The 26,605-nt window shown below is 41.1% G+C and overlaps 1 protein-coding gene across 11 annotated transcripts in view; it reads right to left on the bottom strand.

The window, feature by feature from the left end:
• The window catches only part of Spidr (scaffold protein involved in DNA repair), a 245,309-nt gene that overhangs the window by 61,837 nt on the left and 156,867 nt on the right, over positions 1-26,605 (bottom strand). For all 11 annotated transcript variants that reach the window (XR_005879026.1, XR_005879027.1, XM_040751217.1 and 8 more), the window contains 4 exons: positions 21,812-21,952; positions 3,660-3,747; positions 1,591-1,734; positions 1,450-1,509 (listed from right to left, as the gene is read on the bottom strand). Coding sequence is in view for 9 of the 11 variants with exons in the window: in XM_040751217.1 (XP_040607151.1) it covers positions 1,450-1,509; positions 1,591-1,734; positions 3,660-3,747; positions 21,812-21,952 (433 nt within the window). In the remaining 2 variants the exon portion in view is untranslated. The remainder of the gene's footprint in view (positions 1-1,449; positions 1,510-1,590; positions 1,735-3,659; positions 3,748-21,811; positions 21,953-26,605) is intronic.

Here is a 26,605-nt window from a genome sequence, read left to right as displayed (position 1 = left end):
CAGTGTTTGCTAATGGTCTGAAGGAGGAAAGGATGACTAGGAAGAATACACAGGACTTCTATGGTAGTGCAGTGATTCTGTCCCAAATTATAATGGAGAATAAATGTTATTAACTAGAGACTCTAGGTGATTGTGTTAACTGTTAAAAATCCGTTGATAACAGTATGCTATATATCTATGAGGCAGGACATACATGGGAGATTTTTACCTTATCCTTGATTTTGATGTAGACCCAAAACTGTTCTAAAACATAAAATCTATCCAAGAATTTTGTTTGTTTTTGTTTTGTTTTTGAGACACGGTTTCTCTGTGTAGCCCTGGCTGTCCTGGAACTCAATCTGTAGACCAGGCTGGCCTCAAACTCATAGATCCGCCAGTTTCTTCCTCCCAAGGGCTGGGATTAAAAGCATGCACCACCACCACCCAGCCTAAAGGATTCTTATAGAAACATGCAACCCAGAAAAAGTGTTTTAACATGGATGACAGTTCTGGATCCTTGACTTGTTCCTAAGCACAGGGCCATCAGACACAAATCCCACTGAAAACCAAGCTGACTGCACTTGTATATTTGGAATCTATTTATTGTGCATAAGGCTGTCGACATCCCCACCCCAGCCCCTGAGGTAGTGCCCTGATAGTGGAGTGGAGGACTTAGTGTCTTCCACTGTGGTTCCCTCACCGGCTACTGAGTATATGACCCTATCTTCCTCACTCTCTGCCTTTGCATTAGCATTTCCCTGCAGGGCAAATGGAATCTGATCTCCATAGTTGTGGGCCTAGAATGTAACTTTGGAATAAGTCTCAGATGCTCATGGTGTCATCATATACCAGATGTCCTGCAGACTCACTGAAAGCCACAGAGCCAGCCTGCAGTTTGCTTTAGACTTAGAGAAAGTGCTTTTCTTTTCTTTTCTAAATTCCTATTTACTCATTTATGAATGTCAACACGGCTGCTTTTAAATTGCGGAGTAAAACTGACTAATTACTATAGAAACTGCATGATCCAAGAATCATAAAAAACTATCTGGTCCTTTATAAGAACAGTCTGCCCTTTATCATATTGAGGAAGAAGCTAATATACTATGTTTATGATGACACAATTTAAATTTTGTTTATATATGTGTAACCCACCAGTAGCTCAATTTGAAGTTAAGGAACATATTCTTTTGGTATTTCTATAGCTTTTTCATTGTCTATGGATCAGGAAAAAATAGATTCCCAATAGAAACAACTCTAAAAGAAACCAAAATTAAAAACACAGCAACAGCAAAACCCAAAAGAGCTCCACACAGTCTATACAGAGAAGGACGACTCCAAACGAGGAGGGTAAATTATGGGTTAACCTAGATTTTAGAGATATTATGGCATATCACTAATTTCTAAGAGATGATTCATAGGCCAGGGAAAGAGATGGGGAAGGGAACAGACAGACAGAGACAGAGATATTACCTGTGGTCTTTGATAAATCACTCTGGCATAGAAGCTGCAGCGTGCACCCTGCTCATCAGTCTGGAAAAACAAAAAACAAAACATTACAGAGTGCATAGAAGAGCAAAAGCATTTGAAGGACCTGTTAGAAACAGCTATTACCTGGAGGATTTCTCGTAGGCAGTGGACAACTGGAGGCTGGTAGAGATCAGAAATTGGGTCCCCTTCAATTGTATTGACATATCCCAGGCTCGGAGTCACAGAGAAGATATAACAGAAGGTAGGAGGAGGCAGGTGAGTGTTTATCTGTTTAGCATAAAGGAAAACACAGAGTAAGACTGTCTTGTTAAAAGATTCAGAGAATACTATTAACACAAGTTCTTTAGTATTCACACGACCAGGCTTGGCTTGATAGTGTGGGCATGGGATCTCAGTTGGGGAGGCAGAGACTCAAGGATCACAAGTTCAAGGCCTGCCTGGATCACAGGAGGACTTCACGGACAGCCTGAGCCACTTAGTGAGACCTACATAACTCAGTGGTAAAGCACTTACCTAGCAGGAGAGGCCCTAGCTTCAATTCCTAGGACCGGAACACACACAGGCACACACGCACACACACATACCTAATTTGTTTTGGGATGTTTGTTCTCATGGGAAGGCTAGATATGAAATAGTTTACTTTGTGTGTCTGGAGAACCAAGTATAAGAATATTTTTGTGCAGATTTAAGATTTTATTTTGGATTTAGTCTTCATGCCAGGCATGGTAGCATAAGCCTGAATGTCAACTCTTGGGAGGAAGAACCAGGGGTATCAGGACTTTAAGGTCATCCCAAGATACACAAGATCCAGTGTCAAAACAAAATAGAAGAAGAGGAAATCTATTCCTCAGAGTATACTCAAAGTACCATTTAGAAATTCCTTCTTGTCAGGCAGTGGTGGTGCATGCCTTTAATCCCAGCACTTGGGAGACAGATACAGGAAAATCTCTGTGAATTCGAGGCCAGCCTGGTCTACAGAGCGAATTCCAGGATAGCCAGGGTTATACAGAGAAACTCTGTCTCAAAAAAAAAAAAAAAAAGAAGGAAAGGAAGGAAGGGAGGGAGGGAGGAAGGGAGGAAGGAAGGAAGGAAGGAAGGAAGGAAGGAAGAAGGGAATTACTGCTTTTTGTTTATGGTGCAGACAGGAACTCTGAGGAACACTGCGGTCTCTGGCACAGACTCAGGTGTCATGTATAGCACTCTGCTAAAAAGCCGGCTACAGGAAGCTGAGGAGGTGGCTCAGGAGGTCATGTGCTTGCCACAAAATTCAGTTTCCCAGAACCCAGAAATGAGTCGTGGGATGGAGCACCAGTGCTTGGGGTGGAGACAGAAAAACACTGAAAACTCACTGACTGAGCAATCCAACAGAAATGATAAGCTCCAGGTTTGAGAGATATCCTCTCAAAGACACTTTGGCGTCCACATATGCCTGCTAGATGGATGCACACACACACACACACACACACACACACAGAAAAGGGGGGTGTTGAGGGAGGGAGGGAAAGGGACATGGGGGGAAGGAGGAGGGAGAGAGGGACAGAGAGAGAGGGGGAGGGAGGGAGGGAGGGAGGGAGGGAGGGAGGGAACTATAGACTAAGGCAGCTACCCTTGAACAAGCTCAGGGACAGGAGAAAAAAACCTCTTTATCCTTTTTGTTGCTTCAGAGTCACTACAATGAATAATGTGGTGAGGAAAAGGGAAATTTCTGTTGGCTATGAATTCTACCTAGTTTCTGTTCTCATTGCTAACCGAGTGTTGACTTTCTAAAAAAAGGACTGGAAAAGACATGGTGTCTGCTTCAGGATGAGGCCAAGACTCTGTCTGACTTGCAGCGATGAGGATCACACTAGGACTTGTTTGCTGAAACACAGTGATAATTCTAACACTTGCAAAGCTGGAGCAGAGGACTGCTGAGTTTAATGTCAGTGTTGGCTCTAGAGTAAGGCCTATTTTGTACTTCTCACAAAAATCTAAACACAAACCAAAATTCATCAAAAATTTAGAGGAGCAGGGAAAAGAACCATCAGAATGTTGGTGCTAGAGAGGGGCTGCAGTCTGTCCTAGATGGCATTCCTACATCATTCCAGATAAAGGAACTAGCTGCAGTTCTTGTTGCCCAAGAAAAGACAGGGCCACCTGCCTGCATGAGTTCCTAACTCAGCTCCTGACAAGCTCTCCAAGGCTGGGCTTACCTCTTCACTGGGATGGCCACAGGAAGGCTCGGCCAGAGGCATCACAGGGGGCCACATGGTATCAATTAAACTGAAGAGTCCTGGTGTCCTGAGACAAGAAGAGACACTACTGGAAGTATTCATCAACAAACACTTGCCAATAAAGTACCAGTTGGTGAGCTGTTCCTGTACTTAAAGAAGACAGCTCTTTCCACTGCGATGAACCTGCACATGGCAGGCCGTCACCGAAGTGAATGTGCAGAAAACACCTGAAGAACAGACATGCACACCTCGACCCCAGTGTGTGGAGCCTGAGGTAGGAAGGTTTGAAGTTTACAGACATCTGACTACCAACAGCAAGAAAAAACAAAACAAACATGGAACACTAAAAGACAGGACTACAGAGAGGGCTTAGTGGTTAAGAGAACCAAGCTGCTCTACCAGATGACCTGGGTTACTTTCCAGCACCTACATGGCAGCTCACTACTGTCTGTAACTCCAGTGCCAGAGGATCCAACACTCTCACACAGACATACATATGCAGGCATCAATGCATATAAAATAAAAATAAATATTACAAAAGAAAATAGTAAAAATAGCAAAAACCTTAAAATTAAGGACATAAATACCTTGCTAAATGAAAAGCAAGAAACAAATTTAAATGTCTCTATGTACTTACCGGTGACTAAAAGAAATAAGCTGTTTGGAGTGGTTAATTGAGAAGGGTTTGGAGGCAACATTTTATTTCCCTTTGGATTGTTTCAAATGTATGTATGTACGTATGTACGTATGTATGTATGTATGTATGTATACACATGCATACATGATTTATTTTATACAAATGATATATATAAATCTATAAAACATTTGTAGTTAAAATATATGCCATAAATAATTATTACTGCTATGTGTGTGCATGAAGTCTATGTGGGTACATGTGCCACAGTGCATACATTGAGGTCAGAGAATAATATTTGCTGAGTTGGTTGACTCTTTTTACAATCTTTGTGGCTGAGGTCACCAAGTTTGCATGCCAAGAACTTTTATCCACTAAGTCACTTAGCCAGCCATGATTTGTGAATTCTGAAAAAAGGTTTCGGATGGTGGCACAATCTTTTTAACCACAGCACTTGGGAGGCAGAGGCAGGAAAAACTCTGCAAGGTTCACAGCAGCCAGGGATGCACAGTGAAACCTTATATCACACATGCTACGTGTGCGTGTGTGAGCATGTGTACACGTGAATGCACGCACAGGCACTCACACAAGTGTGCACACAGAGGTTAGATTACAGCTTTCAGGAGTTAGTTTTCACTTTCCACTACGCAGGTTCCAGGAATTGAGCTTACTCAATGGCTCATTGTTTTGTTTTGAGACAGTGTCTCATGGAGCTCAGGCCGGCCTCAAACTCCAAAGGTAGCTGAGTTCTTATCCTTCTATCACAACTTCCCAAATGCATGGTTACAGGCATGCACCACCACAGCACTAATGTAGAAGTTAGAGGCCAACTTTTAGTTACCTGTCTGGGGGTGAGTGGATGCTTACTCACATCTTCCCAGGAGCAGTCTCACACAACAAAAGGCACAGAAAATATTTTCAATTATATAATAATAAGAAAATTTCTGAAATCTAGGGAAAATGGGTGTTCTTCAAAGATAAAAGGTAAACAGTACATCAAATAACAAGACCAGTAAAGTTATGAGGCTTATTGGGGTACCAGCCCCATAAGCCTCTCAGGATCCAGAAGGAACACTATAGCAAGTGCAGGGTATAGCTAAAAGTATCTGAGGGTGAAAGGAACTAATCAGCTCACACATGTCTTAGTCTCATTGTGTCTCTTTATTCTTCCAATAGTCTTCTCATCTCACAGGGTTTCCAGTGAATATACCTACACAGACACAATTAGCAATTCTCTGGCAATAGCAAGACTACCAGGCATGCATTTCTCAGGGCCAAGAAGGCTAACAAAGCAGGCGCCTGTTATCTTACTTTATGTCTCAGAGGGGGCAAGGCTATGAAACTCCCTGGCAGATGCTGGGAGGGTCAATTAAGGAGGGAGCTTTACATTAGTATAGAAGTCTAAGAGAAAAACAGGTTTTTTTGTGTGCTAAACTCACATTCTTCTTTTTCTTCAAGACAGGTTTCTCTGGCTGTCTTGGAACTAGCTCTGTAGACCAGGCTGGCCTCAAACTCTCAAGAGATCTGCCTGCTTCTGCCACCCAAATGCTATGGTTAAAGGTGTGCACTACTATAGCCCAGTGGAAATACACACTTTTTAGTAACTACTTTGAAATTCAATAGTCTCAATTCTTCCATGAAGAGACTGATATAGAAAATATGATTCTCCTTTTACCTGCTTCTAAGAAATACCTGATCATCAAAGATAGATACTATATTAGGATGAATGTTTGGGAAAAATATTCAAAGCAAATGGAACAAACATGCTTTACAATTTTAATACATGACAAAACAGACTTTAAACCAAATCTAGTCAGAAGAGATCAAGAATGTCTCTCTTTTTGATCAGGCACATCACATTCTAGAGATATAAGCATTGAGGATAGGTGAATCCAATTTCATAAAACAAATGCTGTTAGTTGTTAAATCAGAGACTAACCCCAGTTTCAATACGTTACTCTCATCAATAGACAGACCATCCAGGCAAAAATAAATAAATAAATAAGCATTGGAATTAAATGGTTTCAAAGATCAAATAGACCTGGCAGATATTCTAGAATACTCTACCCAAACACTGTATCTTACATTTTTTCTTAAGAGCCTATGAACTTTCTTTAAAACATCACACACTTGGACAAAAACTAAGTGTAATATAGGAAAACTGAAATACTGCTTGTATTTGATCTGATGACTACAGACTAGTAGCTAGAAATCAACAGCAAGAGAAGCTACATACAACGTATGGTAGAAAGTCTAAGCTCACTTTTGGGTTTGCAATTCTACCAAAACCCCACCAATTCCTGAGCTCGAAAATCCTCCAATCCCCACCCTAGAAAACTCTGTGTCCTCCCCCAAGGAACCCTAAATAAGGCTGCATCCTGCTCAGTGCCCTGCTGCTTCTCACCTGAGCAGAGGCAGCCACCCTCCCATGTTTCTCCTGATAATCTCTTGTGTGAGGTTTGTTGTGTGGTGTGACTTTGCATCCTGACTGCTGGGATACCTTACCCTTCAGAGCTGCAACAAATGCACTGGGGAAACCATCCCCTTCAAAGCTGAAACACCCCTATTGGGGAAGCCTTTCCCCTCACAGCTGTCATATTTACACAAACATACTTAGGGAGATTAAACCACACATCATTGAGTGATGAAGTGTGTCTTTAAAGAAATCAAGAAGGTAAAAAAAAAAAAAGAAAAGGTTCCAGATCCAAATGAAAATACAATATATCAAAGTCTATGAGATATAATAACAGCAGTCTTGAAAGGGGGAATTTATAGTTTCTAAGTGCCTGCATTAAAAAATCTGAAAGGGATCAAATAATTTAATGATGCATCTTAAGACACTGGGAATACCGCCCCCCAAAACCCCTCAAAAACCCAAAGCAGTAGATGGGCACAAATAATTAAGGTAACGAAAGTACACATACATTTTTATTTAAAATTACAGAAATAATGTGAAAGGAAAACATATACTTACTATAAAATAAACAGAGCTCTTTTCCTCACCCATAACATTTAGCAAGAAAAATATGTTTTACTCTGAAAGGTCACAGTAGCTTTGACATTACAAATCAGAAAATGTAAGTTGCACTATGAACACATTATTAAAGACCGTGTTGCGGCCCCTGGAGCTGGAGTTACAGTCTGTGTGAACTACCTTATGTGGGTGCTGGGAACTGAACTCTGCTCCTCCTCAAGAGCAGGAAGTGCTTTTTATCTGAGCCATCTATGAGCAGAAACTAATGAACAGAAACAAAGAAACAATAACAAACAATAATACAAAGAATTAGTAAAAACAAAGGGCTAGTTCTTGAAAAAGATAAGCAAGGTTGAAAACACCAGCCAAATTAACCAAAAGGAAGAGAAAACAAAAATTAATAAAATTAGAGATAATAAGGGAGATATTACAACAGATATCAAAGAAAATCTATTGTAAAACACCTTTGCTCCACAATACTGGAAACATAAAAGAGACAAATATATTTCTGGATGAACAAGACTCATAAAAGACAAACAACAACGAGAAAACAACTTATACAGACCTTTAAGAAGCAGTTATAAATTAAATCAGTAATAAATAAAAATTACCACAACTAAAGGAAATAGATTGACTACAAACCTTTAAAGAACTGTCTTTGTTACTGTTTCTAGATCTGTTTGTATTTCTCAATGTCCACCCCCACAGTGACACACTTCCTCTAACAAGGCCACACCTTTCAAACCACCACAAGAATAGCACCAATATTTTTAATTAATTTGTAGAAAATCAAAGAAGGCAGTTCAGTCCTTCTCCGTGAGCTGAAGAGGAATGCCACAGTAGACAATATCAAAGGGGAGTACTAGAAACACAGAAATACAAGAGAAATAACTGCGGGCTCCGCTTCATGGACATTGAAACAATGCCAAAACAGAATTTACAGAGTATTATTATGGTGTTCATTTTTACACAGGATCTTGAGATGCAGCCCAGGCTAGCCTCAAACTCATGTCTATCCCCTTGCCTCAGCCTCCCTAGCACTGGAATTAAGGTATGAGTAGCCACACCCAGTCAGATTTTTAAACAACATAGCAAATAAGTAGCTACTTCAGTCTCATAAAAACACTCTGTAAATTGGGAGCATGGGGAGAGGGGAGAGAAAGTTAGAAGAGGAGGGGAGAGGAGGACAGGAGAGAGCAGGAAGATCGATCAAGACAGGGGAAGAATAGGCGAGAGCAAGAAAAGATACCTTAATAGAGTGAGCCATTATAGGTTTAAAGAGAAATCTGGCACTAGGGAAATGTCCAGAGATCTACAAGGTTAACCCCAACTAACAATCTAAGCAATAGTGGAGATGCTACCTTAAATGCCCTTCTCCAATAATGAGATTGATGACTACCTTGTATGCCATCCTAGAGTCTTCATCCAGTAGCTGATGGAAGCAGACACCCACGGCTAAACACTGAGCTGAACTCCTGGAATCCAGTTGTAGAGAGGGAGGAGTGATGAGCAAAGGGGCCAAGACCAGGCTGGAAAGACCCACAGAAACAGCTGACCTGAACAAGGGGGAGCTCATGAACCCCAGACTGATAGCTGGGAAGCCAGTATAGGACAGACCCAGACCCCCTGAACAAGGATGTCAGTTTGGAAGTCAGTTTAATCTATGGGGCCTCTGGTAGTGGATCAGTGTTTATCCCTAGTATACGACTGGACTTTGGGAGCCCAATCCACATAGAGGGATACTGTCTCAACCTAGACACATGGGGGAGGGTCTAGGCCCTGGTCCAAATTATATGACAGACTTTGAAGATCCCCCAGGGAAGGCCTCACCCTGGGGATAGGAGGGAGAGGGAACTGCGATTGATATGTAAAACAAGCTTGTTTCTAACTTAAGTTTTAAAAAAAGAAAAAAATAAACTTGTTGTAGTTGATGCTGACTGGTAGATGATGAATGCCATTCAGAAAAGGAACCACCCAAAGTGGGAGCAGTCAAGATCTCCACCACCTCCAGGCTACTGGAGGGTGCACACAAGCCTACCTCTTCTGTGTGCTGGACCATTAAAGTCACTTCCTGGCTTGTCTGCGCTGTTATTTTGGGGTCAGACTTCCAATCTGAGTTTGTTCATCTGCTATATCCTCTTAAGTGTTCTCACCTCAGGACTCAGACCTCCCCTCATAGCTTTCACTGGAGCCAAGTTTCTCCAGTTCTGGGAACTGGCCTTCTTAGAAAGGCCCCAAGCAGGGAAGGGTTGCTGACAGACCAAACAATTACTATTGCCTTAATTGCTAAGGAGGCACAATGTTCTTCCAGAAAACCCTTACCCAGGAATGCCCTCAGGACCTTTAAAACAGCCTCTTCAATCAAAAATACAAAAAAGTCATGACTATAGGTGATGTCGGCTGATCTTGGACCAGATTCCTCTAGGCACGGCACACATACACATACACTCAAAGGAAGCAGGATCTGTTCTCCATAGGCCTTGTTGCTTTGTTGGTTAATAAACAGTTTGCCTCCATGTCTGTCAGATTTCTTTCTTTCTCCTTATTCTTCCCTAAAACCTAATACGACTTGCAAATCTCAGGGCAATCTAAGCCTTTCTGTTAGGTGTGAACAGAGTTTAATTTGTTCTTGGAGATTTAAACCACATTAGCAACAGAAGAAAGATAACAAGTAGGGACATAGCCTAGTCTAGTGACCTAGTTCATCCTCAGACAGCTCAGATTTTTTTCAAACGAAGTGTATGTTTGGGTGTAAACTTTCCTTTACAATCTCTTGTGCAGTGGCTAATTTCTCCATGCCTATTTCTGTGCAATCCCAGTGAGTTTATCTAGGAATGGGAGCATGTGGCTGAGAATGCTGGAGTATTTATACTAATATCTTTTTACTACTCTTCATTCCCTTTTACGTAAGTGGTGTCTTCCAAAGACTTTAAAATGTTAAATTAAACCACACAATAAAGAGATTAAGAGAGCTGCTGACAGCTCAGTGGGTAAAGTCAGTTAATTGACCCAGAGAGTGAACACCTGAATTCAATCCCTGTGTCTCATACTGTGGGTAGGGGAGCCCACTCTTGAAGGCTGTCCTTTCATTAGAGAAGTGTGGCATGGATGTGAATAAACACACACAATAAGCAAATGTAATGAAGGAAATTAAAGAGAGCTGCAAAAGCATGAAAACTTTCTCTGCAGAAAAATGTTGTGTTGTTTGTTTGTGTAGCTTGTAATGGCAGGACTCAGGGGTCTGATACAAGAAAACTTTCTTTTTAAAGAACTATTTATATTCTTGGGGGGGGTACACAGAGGTCAGAAGACAATCTCTGGAGGTTCTGTCTTTTGTGTGTTTCAGGGACTGAACTTAGGTCATCGGGCTCAACAGCAAGTGCCTTTATTCACTGATCCATCTTGACAACTTGGATCTTGAGTTGAGATCAGTTAGGGCTACAAGATAAGGCAGTGACTGAAACGAAAACAAAACACCCCCCTCAAACAAACAGCAATAAACCACAAGCAACAAAAATAAAAGCAAACAATAAAAACAATTCAAAATGAACTATATACTTTTAATTCCTAATATGGTAAATATTCATCAATATAAACTAAATTTAAAAATCAATTCTTTGTGGGGGATAGAGCTTTTCCAGCTGCTAAAAGCAACCAATGTTCTTGCAGAGCATCAGGGATTGGTTCCCAGCACCCACAAGTCAACTCTCGGCCTTCTGTTATATAGTTGCAGGGCATCTGCGGGCACAGTGTGCACGCATGCTCGCGTGCGTACACACACACACACACACACACACACACACACACACACACACACACACACACACACACATGCAGACATACAGTCAGGCAAAAACAATCATACACAAAAAATAAAAACAAATAAATGTTCAAAAGAAAATAAACTCTCTGTGCCCTCAAGAATGTATGTGCTGTATGTGTAGAGCAAAGAGAATGCAAACTTATTAAGGAAAAGGAGAAAGATCTTCTCTCTCATGTTTCTGAGACAGGGTCTTACTGTACACTCTAGTCTGACGTGTCCCGGAGCTTGGAATCCTCCTGCTTCAGCCTGGCCAAGTGCTGAAGTATAGGCCAAACATTATCTATGTTGCCTTTCCTATCAGTCCCCACCCATAACATTCTCAAAGGTGCCAGGAAACTAAGGGCTGGGAAGCTGGGAATTCTGCAATAAAACTACAATGCTTCTACCTTCATGGAAAATCTTTCTTTTTGTGTTAGGGATGGAACCCAGGGTGTCTTGTTGAGCAAATGATCTTCCACTGAGCAGTATGTCTAGACATACATAGGACAGTATTCACCCTCTGCTCCATTTCCTTCTGGTGCCCAGTCTGAAGCTCGGATTTCTGAAGACTCTTTTTTTTTTTTTAAGATTTATTTATTTATTACATATACACCAGATTGAATTGTAGATGGTTGTGAGCCACCATGTGGTTGCTGGGAATTGAACTCAAGACCTCTGGAAAAGCAGTCCGTGCTCTTAACCTCTGAGCCATCTCTCCAGCCCCATAAATAAATCTTGAACCACCATGCGGTTGCTGGGAATTGAACTCAGAACCTCTGGAAGAGCTGTCAGTGCTCTTAACCTCTAAGCTACTGAAGACTCTTAAAGCTTATCTATCTCCTTCCGTCAGGTAGAAGAAAAGAGTAACAGCTTACTGTGGCCTAGACTTCCTCACCCACCTCAAGCTCAAAGAATTCCATAGCAATAAGCTGTGATTCAGGCTTCAATAAGATGTCCTCCAAAGAGGAGGCAGAAAGAATGGATGAGTTGGAGGATGTGAAATGCGGCCTTCTGAATATAACATGGCAATCCTACAAAGATATGGCTGCCTGCACAAGACTTGTACAAGATCAAGCCAGTCAGAATTCTGGCATAGATGTGGGAGGTGTTCTCTAGGCCCCTCCCTTACTCAGGAGCTGCTGGAGGGAGACCATTCTTTTTAAGGGTGTTCCCACTGGAGGGTTTCCCCATGCTCCAATGGATAGTTCTAAACTTGAGTGCATCCTGGCAGCATTAACTAGACAATGTACTTGATCAAGAAACAAAAGGACATGGAGTTAAGAGGGGAACAAACAGGGGAAGACACATGGGGAAAGTGGGGGTAGATACAATCATATTTCTTATATACATGTATATAAATAAAGAAAATTGTAGTTAAAATAGAAGCAGAATTTTCTTGGAGTGATTTGAAAGCAGCTTTCACTCCAGCTTTTCCCACTTTCTAGTTGTATTATGCAGTATAAAATCTGTTACTGTTTTAGAGATAGGGTCTCTTGTAGCTGAGGTTGGCCTTGAACTCACTGATACTTTTGCCTCCGCATCATGTGTTGGGAACACATTCAGTGTTAAAGAGGTCCCTGCCCCCCAACACACACACACACACACACACACACACACACACACACACACACACACACACACACACACACCAGAGGGTCAAACCTACGATTTCTCAAATGCTAGGAAGTGCTTCCTACTGAGTGTCTGACTCTAAGAAAGGTATTTATATATGGGCTGGGTGTGGTGACACACACCTGTTATCTTAGCACTCAAAAGGCTGAGGCTGGAGAACTGCAAATTAGAAGCATACATACACACTAAATAAATAAGTGAAAAAAATTTCGGGGCGGGGGTTCAAGACAGGGTTTCTCCATGGCTTTGGAGGCTGTCCTGGAACTACCTCTTGTAGACCAGGCTGGCCTCACTCACAGAGGTCTGCCTGCCTCTGCCTCCCGAGTGCTGGGATTAAAGGCGTGCACCACCACTGCCTGGCTTAGGTTTGCCAGTATTTTTTTTTTTTTTTTGAGTAGCTTTGCATTAGTGTTAATGAAGGAAACTGGTCTGTAATTTTTTTTTTATTGATGAGTCTTTGTGTGGTTTTGGGTACCCTCACAAAAGGAATTTGACAATCTTCTGTCTATTCCTATTGTGTAGAACAATTTGAGGAGTATTCATATTAGCTCTTCTTTGAAATTCTGTGCTAAAACCATCTGGTCCTGGGCTTTTTTGGAAACTTTTAATGAATGCTTCTATTTCCTTAGGGCTCTATTTAAATTGTTTATCTGATCTTGGTTTAATTTTGGTATGTAGTGCCTATCAAGAAATCTGTCCATTTCTTTCAGATTTTCCAATATGTGGAATGCAGAGTTTTGAAGTATGACCTAATAATTCTCTGTTGTTATATCCCCCTTTCTGTTTCTGGTTTTGTTAATTTGGATAGTCTCTCTTTGCCTTTTGGTTAGTTTGGATAAGGGTTTGTCTATCTTTTTGATTTTCTCAAAAAACCAACTCCTTGTCCCATTGATTCTTTGTAGTGTTCTCTTGTTTCTATTTTATTGATTTCAGCCCTCAGTTTGATTATTTCCTATAGTCTACTCTTCTTGGGTGTGTTTGTTTCTTAGGTTTGGTCTTTTCATGGTGTCCCAGATTTCCTGAATGTTTTGTATTAGGAATCTTTTAGATTTAAATTTTTCTTTGACCAATGAATCAGTTTCTTCTATCATATCTTCAGCACCTGAGAATCTCTCTTCAGTTTCTGCATTTCGGCAGATCTAAGGGAAAAAATGTCTTATTCTACTTTTATTTTCTTAAATAGTAATACAATTTTCTTTCCTAAAAGACTCAAAATGTCAGGCTATGCATGGTGTACAGGGCTTTATCTTAAAGATTTATGTATTTTATGCACATGAGTACTTTGACTGCATTATGTTTCTGCACCATATGAGTGCCTGGCATCCCCAGAAGTCAGAAGGCATTGGATTCCCTGTAACTGGAATTACAGATGGTTGTGAGGCACCACATGGGTGCTGGGAACCTAAGTAGACTACCAATCAATACACACACTGTCTGAACCCAAAACATCTGATTTGATTATTTCTTGTGCACCTGATAATCTTGGCTGTAGCTTATTGGTATTGAACAAAAGATAATTCCAGAATATAAGTGTCAACATTACTGATAAGAATTAACGAGGCTTTTTTTTGAGGGTCGGTAATTCTAACTATGAAATAAATTAGCAGCTTATGTACTCCCTGAGAACTTTAATTATCAACTATTGTACCAAGTACACAGGCTTTGAAGTTTTACTTGAGGTCCAGTTTGTAATTATAGAGCCATATTATTTAACCTCAGTGAGTTTTTTGGGTTTTTTTGTTTTTTGTTTTTGTAAAAGGAGAATACCATCAGGCCAGGGGGGACAATTTAGCATGTGAACATCTGCCCTGACTTTGCTAAAATTACCTCAATGGCAAAGTTAGTAACTGCCACTTCCAGGCTAGGTGCAGACTACTGGTAGGGCACTTGCTCAGTCTGATTGCTAGAAGCCTTAGGTGCATTCCTCAGGGTGTTCCCTTCCTCCAAATGGACACCTACCTTATTTCACAAAATATTTCTCTTTAATTTACCTAATTGTGTGTGTGTGTGTGTGTGTGTGTGTGTGTGTGTGTGTGTGTGCGCGCGCTGCTGCACATATGCCAAAACATACTTGAGAAAGATGTTTCTATCCTCCCACTATGTGAGACACTATGAAATCTTCATTTACTTGGTGCCTCAAGCAGTCAAATCACACTGACAGAAATAGAATGATGGTTCCCAGGAGATGCTAAGGGGGTGGGGGCTGAAAATTATTTAATGGACAGAGTGTCAGTTTTACACCATGAAAATAGTTCTGGAGATTAACACCACTGAATTACAACATATAGAAATGTTCATTCAGACAATAAACTTTAGTCTTTCATTTTAGCCACCAAAAGATTGTTTAGGTAAATAATAGCTGCTCATTTCAAATATATATATACATATTAATATATATGTCATATGTGAATAAGTTTGTTTTTAAAGGCAGGGGTCACTTTAGTCCAAGCTGATCTGGAACTCATCCTATAGCTCAGGCTAGCCCCAAATTCACAGTGGTCTTCCTACCCCATTACTGGCTATGAGTCAGTAATCTAGTTTATAAGTATTTACTTAATTATTATAACTATTGAATAATATATCTGAATATTGAACAAAAATTTGAATAAAATAAAACTTAATTAAAAATAAATCAAATAATTGTAACATTAAAAAAGAATTGTTTTATTTTTATTCACAGGTGTGTGTGTGTGTGTGTGTGTGTGTGTGTGTTTGTACATGCCCATGAGTGACTGCATGTAGGTACACATTTCAGGGTGACTACAGAAGCCAGAAGAGAGTGTGAAATCCATGGAGTTGGAGTTACAGGTAGTCAGGTAGTTGTGAGCAGCTTGATATGGATGCCGGAAGTGAACTCAGATCCTGACGAAACAGCTAGTGCTCCTAACTGCTGAAATGCATCTCCACCCCTAACATATCTTTAAAATAAGAATAACAAGTAGCACTTAAAACTATTAATAAAATCAACGGTGCATGCCTATAATCCTATACTCAGTAGCTTAAAGTTGAAGAGTCAGGAATTCAAGGTCATCCTCTCTTACACAGTAAGTTCTAGGTCACATCTGAATTACACAAAACCCTGTCTGAAAATACCAAACATCCAATCAAACCAACCAACCAACTCAGCAACCAACCAACCTACCAACCAAGCAGACAGATAATCCTCTCATATCGATGTAAATATCCCTAACATTGGGGCCTAAGGCTTTATTTAACTGACTTTATAGCACTGAGATGCACTAAATAAGGTGTATTGGGGAAATGAGTGAATTATCTTTTGTTCTTTTAACATTTTGTTATTACTGTGTGCATGAAAGTACACGCGCGCGCGCGCACACACACACACACACATACACACACACACGCTATGTTGTGCATACAGACATCATGATTACTTTCCACCTTTATGCTGCTTCTGTGAATCAGGCACTAGCCCTGAATTATGTTTTTAGCAAATCCTCTTATGCTTCTTTTCATCTATATCTCTTAATTTTATTTACTGTGTGTTGGTGTGTGTACTACACTACATATCTGGAGTTCTGAGAACAACAACAACATTTGGGAGTTAGTTATCGTCTTTTCACCATGTGGGACTGAGGGACTGAACTCAGGTCAGCAGGTTTGTTTGTGGACCTCATTTTTAGTTTTTTAATGAAATCGCAGAGATGGAGTAGTTAGGATCCATCTAGTCGCTTGAATCACCAGTGGCTCGGGTACTTTGCTATTCTGTTTTCTGTTCAAAGGGATGCAATTCATTGTTATAGACAAAATCAGGTGCTTCCTCTGTCACTCTTAGCAATGAGGCAAAACTCTATATAATTAAGTAAATGTTCTTAAAGAGGTCTACATAAAATAACATCTCTAAGTCAATACTTTATTTTAAATCAAAAGATTAGTGGCCTTTGTTTTTTAACAAGTTGGAAAGTAATAAGTACAAATAAAAGAATGTGTAGGATTTAATTTTGTTTTCAGGCAGAGTTTTGCTGTTTAGCTCTGGCTGGCTTGAAGTTCATTATGTAAATGAGGGTGGCCTCAAATTTGTGGTGATCACCCTTCCTCTGTCACCCTGATGCTGGGCTTATGGGGCCATAATGCCTGGCCTAAATATTTGGAGGACTGTGAATAGAAACAAGTCCTCCATTCCTCTGCTAAGTAACATAATTTGCTGCCTGTCACTTCTGCAGTTTACATATTTCAGATATCCCCCTATCCTCAACATTTTCCTACAATTTAAAATTAAAGAATATCATAAAAATACAAAGATCAAGTTCATACACAGAATATGGCATCAAAGTAATGTGAGTTGTCTATTTGTTTGGCTTGCTAAACTAATGCACAGGTCACCCAAGAGAGTCACAGGCTAAGTTTTGGAGAAGGTCCCTAGACCAAGAGCAGCAAGTATTATGCAAAGGAAGCAAAGGCAGGGCTACAGTCAACCAATGAGCACACCTTACCAGGATGGTTTTGAACACTACAATTTTCTTTAACTAAATGGATGTTTCCTAACTCATCTTACTCTGACCACTCAATATGGACATTTAAATAAAAAAAGAAAAATAAGTCAGAGAAAACCCCAAAACTACCCTGGTTGTCTTTCTGCAAACCTTTGGACTAAGACCATGGGGTGCTCCTTATGCAAGTGTAGCAGTCTGTCTGTCTGCTAGGATGGGTCTGCAGAATAAGGGATGACTGGCATCCTGTCACTAAAACTGTGGACAGATGAAATCTGCTGGTGTAGGTCTGAAGGCCAGCATGTCTTAGCCATACAACTGCCTTCCAACTGTAAAACAGAATTTTCTATGATACAGTCGGACATGTTTGGAAGTAACTGTTCTGTTAAGGATTAGGAGAGTTGCTAACAGACACAACCAGCATGCAAAAAGACGACTACCTTGTTTTCTAGGCTATGGGTGGATGACCGACAGTGGATGATGTCACTAATAGGCAATTATAACATCCAACATTCCTGAAGTATTTAGTAATTTGTTTTGAAGAAACACAGCTTCCAAAAGAACAAAAAGATACTCCAAATATTTATTTGGATGGCTGCATGCCGAAGGAAAGTGAAATGCATAAAATAAAGAAATTAATCCTAATTCCAAGAAGCATCACATATTTTGCCAGCAAGTTAAACATGGAAAAGAATTCAAACACTTTTCGGTAAGGTGGGCTGGAGATAGAGAGCAGTCACTGAGCATGTGTGAGTCCTTGGGAAGTTTACTGGCAGATGAATTATCTGGATCACTGGGACACTTCCTACAGGAAGTCTACCTCCCCTGGAAATGCTATAGATGGCAATGAGTCTCCCATGTATAGCATGATGCTGGAAGAACACCAATTCTACAGAGCCACAGATCCCTGGTTCCAGGCCTGGCTATGCCTATCTACAACAGTTTCCACAATGTGTTCCCACAGTCTCTAGCCTGAACAGCTCTCTGGGCCATCAAGTGCAAAGACTGAGCCATGAAGCAGTCTTACCATAGCAGCCTTGCGGTAGTGAGTCTAACTGTAGATATCTACTCTCAGTTTCCAGTTTCCTTCTGAGTTGGAAAGTGGTATGAGGAATATTCTTTTTTTTTTTACTTTATTTATTTGCTTTTAGAAAGGGAAGGGAGGAGAGAAGAGAGAGATGGGGAGAGAGAGGAAGAGGGGGGGCTGCCCTTCAGAGGTATGAAAGAGCCATTTTAAACTTTTTTTAAAAATGTATTTATTATGAATACAACATCCTGCCTCCATGTCTGTCTGCAAGCCGACACCAGATCCCATTACAGATGGTTGTGAGCCACCATGTGGTTGCTGGGAATTGAACTCAGGACCTCTGGAAGAGCAGTCAGTGCTCTTAACCTCTGAGCCATCTCTCCAGCCCCGAGGAATATTCTAATAAGGAATGCATCAAGGATCAGCTTTAGTAAGGATGGGGTTTATATGCCTAATCAAGTTTTTATTATGTCTAGTATGCTTTCTAAACACCTGGACAAATCTTCACTTTCCTCCTAAAATCATATAACATAATTCCATTATAACATAGGAATATAAAAATGGAAGCATTTGTCATTAAGACAACATATATACAACAGTGAATGATCTATATGTGCTCCAAGTTTACCTTACAGCCTATTTGTTTATGGAGAACACTTCTTCCAGGTATATAACTCTCAGGCAGAGCTGTCACTCATCTGAAAGGTGCCATAGAAAGGGCTGTCAGGACAGGACTAGGCAAGTCAGGAGAAATGCTTGTGAATGTTCATAATTTAGAATGGCCACACTAAGTGGTCATTATGCAAAGCAGAGAAGATGTTACCAAGAAAGGATTCAGAACATTATAGACTTGTAACAGGCTTACCAATGATACTAGAAGCTCAGATACTACTATTATTAAATACCAATATGAAGGAGTAACAATTGACTTGAAGATAGCCAACAATGAGTTTGAGAACCCCAAATTTATTGTTTGTGGTATATAGTTTTACCCTAGGATTCCTTTTAATTTTTTTTTCTTCCTAATGCTCATTGTTGAAATAGTGGCACAAATCTTACAGAGGTAACCAGCTGTTCTCGATAGTTTTATGTCAATTTGACACAGGCTGAAGTCATCTGAGGAGGGAAACCTCAATTAAGGAAATGCTTTCAGAGTTGGCTCAGTGGTACTTGCAGGGGACTGAGGCTCAGTTCTCAGTACCTACATGGAAGCTCACAAACTGTCTGTACCTCCAGTACCAGGGAATCTGACACCCGCTTCTGACCTCTTGGGCACATGGTACATACCAGTCCATGTAGGCAAAAATACTCATACCCATCAAATGATAAAATAAAGCTAAGGGAAAAAAAGATTTTTGTAAAATAGGACGGCAGGCAAGTCTGTAGGGCATTTTGTTAAATTAGTGATTGATAGGCAAGTACCAACCCATTGTGGGCAGTATCATCACTGCACTGGTGGTCCTGGGTTCTATAAGAACCCCTCCGTGGCCTCTGTATCAATCCCTGGCTCTTGGATTCTGCCATGCTTGAATTCCTGCCCTCACTGCTTTGGATGAGGAAATGTTTTACAGACCCATGAGTGAAATTAACCCTTTCCTCCCCACTATGTTCTTGGACACAACATTTCATCACAGTAATAGTAACCCCAACTAAGACAACAACCATATTGATTGGATTTGAGGCTTACTCCATATAAGCAATCCATGCTTGGAGCTGAGAACATTGCCAAGGATCCTATTGCTTTCATTTTGCTAAGCAGACATCAAACTGCCTTGTAAACATGTATGTCCACCCCACAGATAACTGCCAACCTGGGTAAGAGAGGCCTCTTTCTGCAACAGGCAGAAATGAAGACAGCCACAAAGAACTGGTCAGAGTGCTGAGAACACGTGCTGTTGAGTGCTCACCAACATTCATGGAGGATGAGACAGAAAGAACCTAAGTGTGGGGGATGGGGAGTAGTACTGGGAAATGCTGTCTCCTGCACAGGGTGTGGCTGGGAATTTACAGCAGCCATGGTTACAACCTGCATAGGTCTGAACAAGACCAGGTCAATAATAAGGTCAGTGAACATTCCAGAGGGCAGAACTTATCAGACTCCATGGTTGCTTAAAAAGAGGTGGGAAGGTGGAGCTATCAGGGTAGGAAGGCAGAGTGTGGAGTTATCTGAGGGTGGTAGGAGTAGGGGGTCAGGGTGGATGTGGGGGATGGGGGTCTGAGGGTGAATATGACCAAGATACACTGTGTCCATTTATGAGCTTATAAAAGAATAAATTAAAAAGGCATAACAAAGAAAATGTTTTCTTTTAATTTACATATTAAAGAGATACTGGTGAAGCCCCAAGGACCATGGTTTGACCAGGTCTATGCCTGGCTACATCTCAATACCCAAAACTTTTCAGGATAAGGAGCCACAACATTTGGCAAGGAACAAGCTTGCTTATGATAGTACTAAGAACTTTTGTTTTTTTAGAGAAGAAGGATCTCAGGTAACCTAGGCTGGCCTCAAACTAACCATGTAACAGATGATAGCCTTGAATTTCTGATCTTCTTGACTCCACCTCACAAGTGCCGGGGAAAGCATTAATACTTGACTGTTTAAACAGGGTTGCTTATTTCAACATCAGGAAGCAGAGGCAGTGTGGATCTCTGTGAATTTTAGGCCAGCCTGGTCTACATATGTAGAGTTCTAGGTCAGTCAGGGCTATGTAGTGTGTGAGATCCTGTCTCAAAAGCAAAATAAGTTTTGATCGAATCTTTCAAATGTCTTTTCATTAAGTTAGACTTTCATTTCCATGCCCTATTTATTATACAGATTTATTTTTTACAGTCATACATTAGAAGAACTGTAGAAAACAAATCTTCAATTATAAGCACAGGAAGTAACACACACACAACATTTAAAAGTCTTTTTTTTTTCTGTTTCCCTTTATGACTTAAAGGGTCTGACTGCATCATCTAGTTCCAGATGCTGAATGTCCTGGTTGGTCAGCTGCTAAGGTGGGAGAAGCTAGTGACAGGAGGCTTTCCCTCCGCACTGGGTCTCTGCTTACTCAAACTCAACAGTGAGTTCCACAAAGTTTGCTCTCCGTAAGCTAGTTTAACTTGAAATAGTATTCACCAAAATATTAATTTCTAGAAACGAGGGGACTTATATAAATGTCAGCAATTTTTTTAACTAGAGACACTTTACTTAGAATACAAGTATCTAGAAGACATAATTGTTCTTATCTATTTTCTCTTAATTTCAATAAAATACTAATCAGTAAGGATGTTTAATTATTGTGACTGTCAGTTATGTATCTCTAGGGATACTGTACTCAACTGCCAGTTTTTCTTTGTGGTTTTTCAAGACTGGGTTTCTGTGTGTAGTCCTGGCTGTTCTGGAACTCACTCTGTAGACCAGGCTGTCCTCGAAATCACAGAGATCCTCCTGCCTCTACCTCCTGAGTGCTGGGATTAAAGGAGTGCACCACTACCAACTGACTTTTTAACCAATACAGGGTAGTCCTGGTTTGTTGTCTTAAAAGGAAAAACTTGATATAAAAGCATTAAAAAGTTCACCTTTTATTTGTTGTTATACAAGTGGATGACCTCCAGCATGTCCTCACCTTCCTCTCGTGGCCTTCTGCAGAACCTTCATTCCTGCCACGCTGCAGGACCTCCCTTCTAGCTGTATGTTCTTCCAGAGGGTGCCATCCAAGTATACTTCCCCGAACATTCCGCAGGCATCCTGGACTAGAAGGCAGCACCTGTAAAGAGCAGCATATTTATTTCTAAGTAAGAGGGTCAAGGAAATCCCTGTCTTCTTCCCCAAAACTCCACTGCAATTACCTTCCTAATGATGAATAAGGGCAAATGAAGTTCGATTTAGTACATTTCTTTGGGGGGTGTGTGTGCACGTAAGTTATGGGCATCTGCATGCCTCTCTCATATACACCAAGATCAGACGACAACTTGTGGGAGGCAGTTCTCACCTCTCATCACTTTAGTCCTGAAGACTGAACGCAAATTGTCAGGCTCTGAAGCAGGCACCTTTGCCTTCTGAACCATCCTGCTGGACTTTGTTTTGGTTTTATACATGCAAGAATTTAGATGACTAGCCACAAAATACAGGAGACAAAATTATCTTTCAGCATGCAAGCTTCAGCCATTGTGATTGAAAACCTGAAAAAAATGACTACACTCTCAAACTAAATGCATCACTGCTGCCCAGAAACAAAGTGTCCTCCTTTTCTACTTCTCTTCTCAGAGTAGATGCTCAACACTTAAAGGCTTCAGTGCACAATACTGAGAATGATGTAGAGCTTTCACTGAGATGGTACAAAAATCAGAGACATGCACGTTCCCAAAAGGTAAAAATCCCTATGGGACTTAGGTAGGGCTTCTATTGCTGTGATTAAAACACCATGACCAAATGCAAGTTACACTTCCAGATCACAGTCTACCACAGAAAGTAGTTAGGGCAGGAACTCAGGACGGACTGGAGGTAGGAACTGAAGCAGAGGCCACAGAGGAACTCTGTTTACTGGAATGCAGATTATATATTCTGAGGCTCTTCAGAGTATAAAGGTTTACAATTAAACATCATCCTGATAGTTAAACATTTTGGTCAGTATTGGTGAGCTGTCCACTCTTAATGCACTCTTTAATGATGGCTCAGCAGTCACGAGTACTGCCTGCTCTTCAAATGACCTAGGCTCAATTCCCAGCACCCACATGGCAGTTCATAACTGTCTGTAACTCCAGTTCCAGGGGATCTGACATACTCACACAGACACATGTGCAGGTAAAACACCAATGCACATAAAAATAAAAATATGAAAAACTAATAACACACTCTTTCTTAAAACACTGTGTTCACTCTCTTGAGTTTTCTTTTTTGTTTTTCCGTTTGAGACAAAGTGTTAAGAAGCCAAAGCTGGCTTAGAACTCCTGATCTTCCTACTTCTACCTCACAAGTGCTGGAATCTTTTAAACAGCATCTTACTCCATAGCAGAGGCTGGCCTGTAACTTCTTCTAACCTAGCCTTGAGCCTCCTGAGCTATAATTACCGACGTGAGCTACCATGTATACTAGTGTGTGTGTATGCACATGTACACAATATGCATGTGGAGTCGGAGGAAAGCTTGGTGGAGTTGTTTCTGTCCTTCCTACGTGGGTTCTGGGGATTGAACCCAGCCATTAAGCTTGCTGAGCAAGGCTTTTACCCATGGAGCCACCTCACTGGCCCCATAGAGTAGTGTATACCTAATTCTACACGTGGGTGAGGATATCTTTCCTTCTTAAATACTTTCTGAATTCAGGACTCTCATTTTGCAGATTCTTGGAAAGGGAGAAGTAGAAGGAGACATGTTGGAAATCATTCATGAAGTTGTTGACGCTCTGTGCTCTCATACATTCGGGCCCATTGAGATGGCTATCTCAAGTAGATCTAGTTTTTCATTTAAAGTCCAAACATGCTTCCTCTGCCCCTTTCTTCCTGCTGTTTCAGCACCCCAGGAGGGTAAGAATACGTTTATATGAACTGACACTCATTCTGTTATAAGCCATTTACATGCCTCTTTACTTTCCAGCTACGTCCTCTCTACTTCCTCTAAAGAGGTATATCTAGGCAGAGCCATGGGGATGGGAGTGGAGGGAGGTCCTTGGCCAGGCTGCATTTCCTGGGAAGGCCATAGGCTTTCCTGCAGGAAGATAAGAGTCAAAGGGTCCTCTGCAAGTGATGGCATTAAGGCCTGCTAAATGTTATGCTTTAAAGGTTAGGGTAAAAATCTCCATGAATCCCAACAAAGTTCCTTTCTGCCTTGGCTTGGGAGAGGTGGGGGAACTGATACTAATTTTTCCTGGTTTGCTTGACTATTGCTTTTATCTCAAATAGCCAAGGGAGCTGGAGGCTACTTTTGCTTGGTGTTTTGCCCTAGGTCACGTGGTCCTGGATCACAGAAAGGCACAGACTGAGCAAGCCAGTGAGCAGAGTTGCTAAAGAGTCTCTGTCTCCAGGTTCCTGCCTTGAGTTACTGCCCTGGGTTCATGCTGCTGGATATGCTCTCTGATTCTTCTCTGCACAGCAGTGGCTAGTGACATGCTGGCCCATGTCTGCAGTGTTTCCACAAACCAGTAAACTTACAGCAGCATACAGTGAATTCCATCCACTTGTCAATGCTTCCTGCTTGGTGGAACAGTATCTCCTAAACTCAGAGCTGGTGCAGGTCTCTGCAGGAAAACTGATCCACTTGCTTTTCTTTTCATTTGTTTGTTTTTCGAGACAGGGTTTCCCTGTGTAGCTTTGGAGACTATCCTGGTACTCGCTCTGTAGACCAGGCTGGCCTGAAACTCACGGAGATCCAGCTGCCTCTGCTCCCCAAGTGCTGGGATTAAAGATGTGCACTACTAACGGCCTGGCTCACTTACTTTTCTTAAGCCACTAGAAATATTAAATGGAACCCAAATGGCTTCCAAGCAAAGCAGCATCCTGTCAAAAATTTAGGACCTTTGCAAAAATTACTTACCTATATGAGCTTGAATTTACTCCCTTTTACATGGAAATACTAGAAAACTAATGCAGAAAGTTGTGACAAGGATAAAGTGATCTACACAGCGCAGGGGTGGGTTCAGTGAAGGGCACAGCACACAGATCTTTCCTAGGTGGGCATATTTAAAATCAAAGTTTAAAGAGTATTTTTCTTCTAAAACATTATTGCACATGTTACATTGGGCTAACTGCCATATTTTCTATGGATTTACTTGCTGTATTAAGTGATGATTTGTCAGACATTGCTGGTATGCAAAAAATACAGTTAAACTGTATACTGAACTTCTGTGACCTATCACCCTAATTTTCCTTGCTTGCAATCTGTAGCACGAATAATAAAAGCCCAGAGACAGATATTGTGGTTTAAGCTGAAGACCAGAGAAGCAAAGTAGCAAGCCACTAGCTCTCACCTCTACCTCAGGCTGAAAGGGCTGCCCTGTCCTCAGTGTGGCTGGAAAATAAATCTCTGAGACTGAATACTGAATGCCCCACTCCTATCTTATATACCTCTCTAGACCTGGAATTAAAGGCATGGAGCCCCAAGTGCTGAGATCTTCTTTGTGTGAGCTGTTTCTCTTTTAGACTGAGTCACTCTAATGTAGCCCTGGGTGGCCCTGAACTCACAGAGATCCATCTGTCCTGAGTCCTGGGATTAAAGGTGTGTGCCACCACTGCCTGGTTTCTATAGCAAACTGGTGGGGCTGGTGGCATTAAAGGTGTGTGTCACCACTGTCTGGCTCTATGGCTGTGGCTAGCTTTGCATTTTGATCTCCAGTTGCTTTATTAAATCCTAAACAATATATCAATATATCACCACAGTATCATGGGATCATTTCATAATGCCAATTTTGCTTCTTCATTTCCAACTCTGTTTTGCTTTGTAACAGTGTGGACAAAATTTCTGAAAAGAAGATGTGCCTGGTTGTGAACAAAACCTCCTGGAAGGAGTCTGTGACTGCAGAGACTGGTGGACTGACTGGAATCTCGGTGCTGTGGAGAGATTTGGATTTTGCAGGTTCAGACACTAATTACTTTATCTTGGGCTAGTGTTAGCATTCTGGAACAGCCATGCCTTGCCCCATTCTGTATCTGATCTAATACCTCGTGATAATAAGTAATACATAGGTCTTAGACTCTATTAGCTTTAGCAGAACATTAGTTTACACCATTGCAAGAGTTATGAACGTCATCAGATAGCACCTTAGGCCTCTCCACCCACTTTGTTGTACCCACCTCTCTGGTGTAACCACCAAATTATTTTAAGTTTGCCTTGACTTACGACTTTCTCTGTTCCATAAAACTATAAAAACTTCATGAAACTGCTTCCACATTAGAACATGGAATTTGGGTAACCTACATATGTGTTTCTGAGTCACAGTCACTCATAATGGCTTTTGAGGAATAAACTATCTCTTACTCTCTTTAAGATGAGATTTGAGGCGGGTGGTGGTGGTGCTCACCTTTAATCCCAGCACTTGGGAGGCAGAGACAGGTGAATCTCTGTGAGTTTGAGGACAGCCTGATTTACAGAGTGAGTTCCAGGACAGTCAGGACTACACAGAGAAATCCTGTCTCAAAAAACAAAAACCAAACCAAACCAAACCAAACCAAACAAAAAGATGAGACCTGTGTGTTTTTATGTCGACAACAGGATCTCAAGTAGCTTAGGCTGGAGTTGAACTTGTTGTATAGCTTAGGATGACCTTGAACTCTTGATCTCCTACCTTTATCCCAAGTGCTGGATTACAACAACGTGACATTACTTTCTTAATAACTCACCAAGTGCAAGTAAAGTTGTTTGATGAGCACAGCTTGGCATTTATTTACTGGAGTATGGGTAACTTAACAGTAGCTACACCACCTAAGAAA

The sequence above is a fragment of the Mesocricetus auratus genome, unplaced genomic scaffold (genome assembly GCF_017639785.1).
Source record: "Mesocricetus auratus isolate SY011 unplaced genomic scaffold, BCM_Maur_2.0 Super-Scaffold_100008, whole genome shotgun sequence".
In the NCBI taxonomy this organism is placed as follows: Eukaryota; Metazoa; Chordata; class Mammalia; order Rodentia; family Cricetidae; genus Mesocricetus; species Mesocricetus auratus.
Note: the sequence above shows the minus strand (reverse complement) of the source record. Positions and strands in the feature narration are given on the sequence as shown.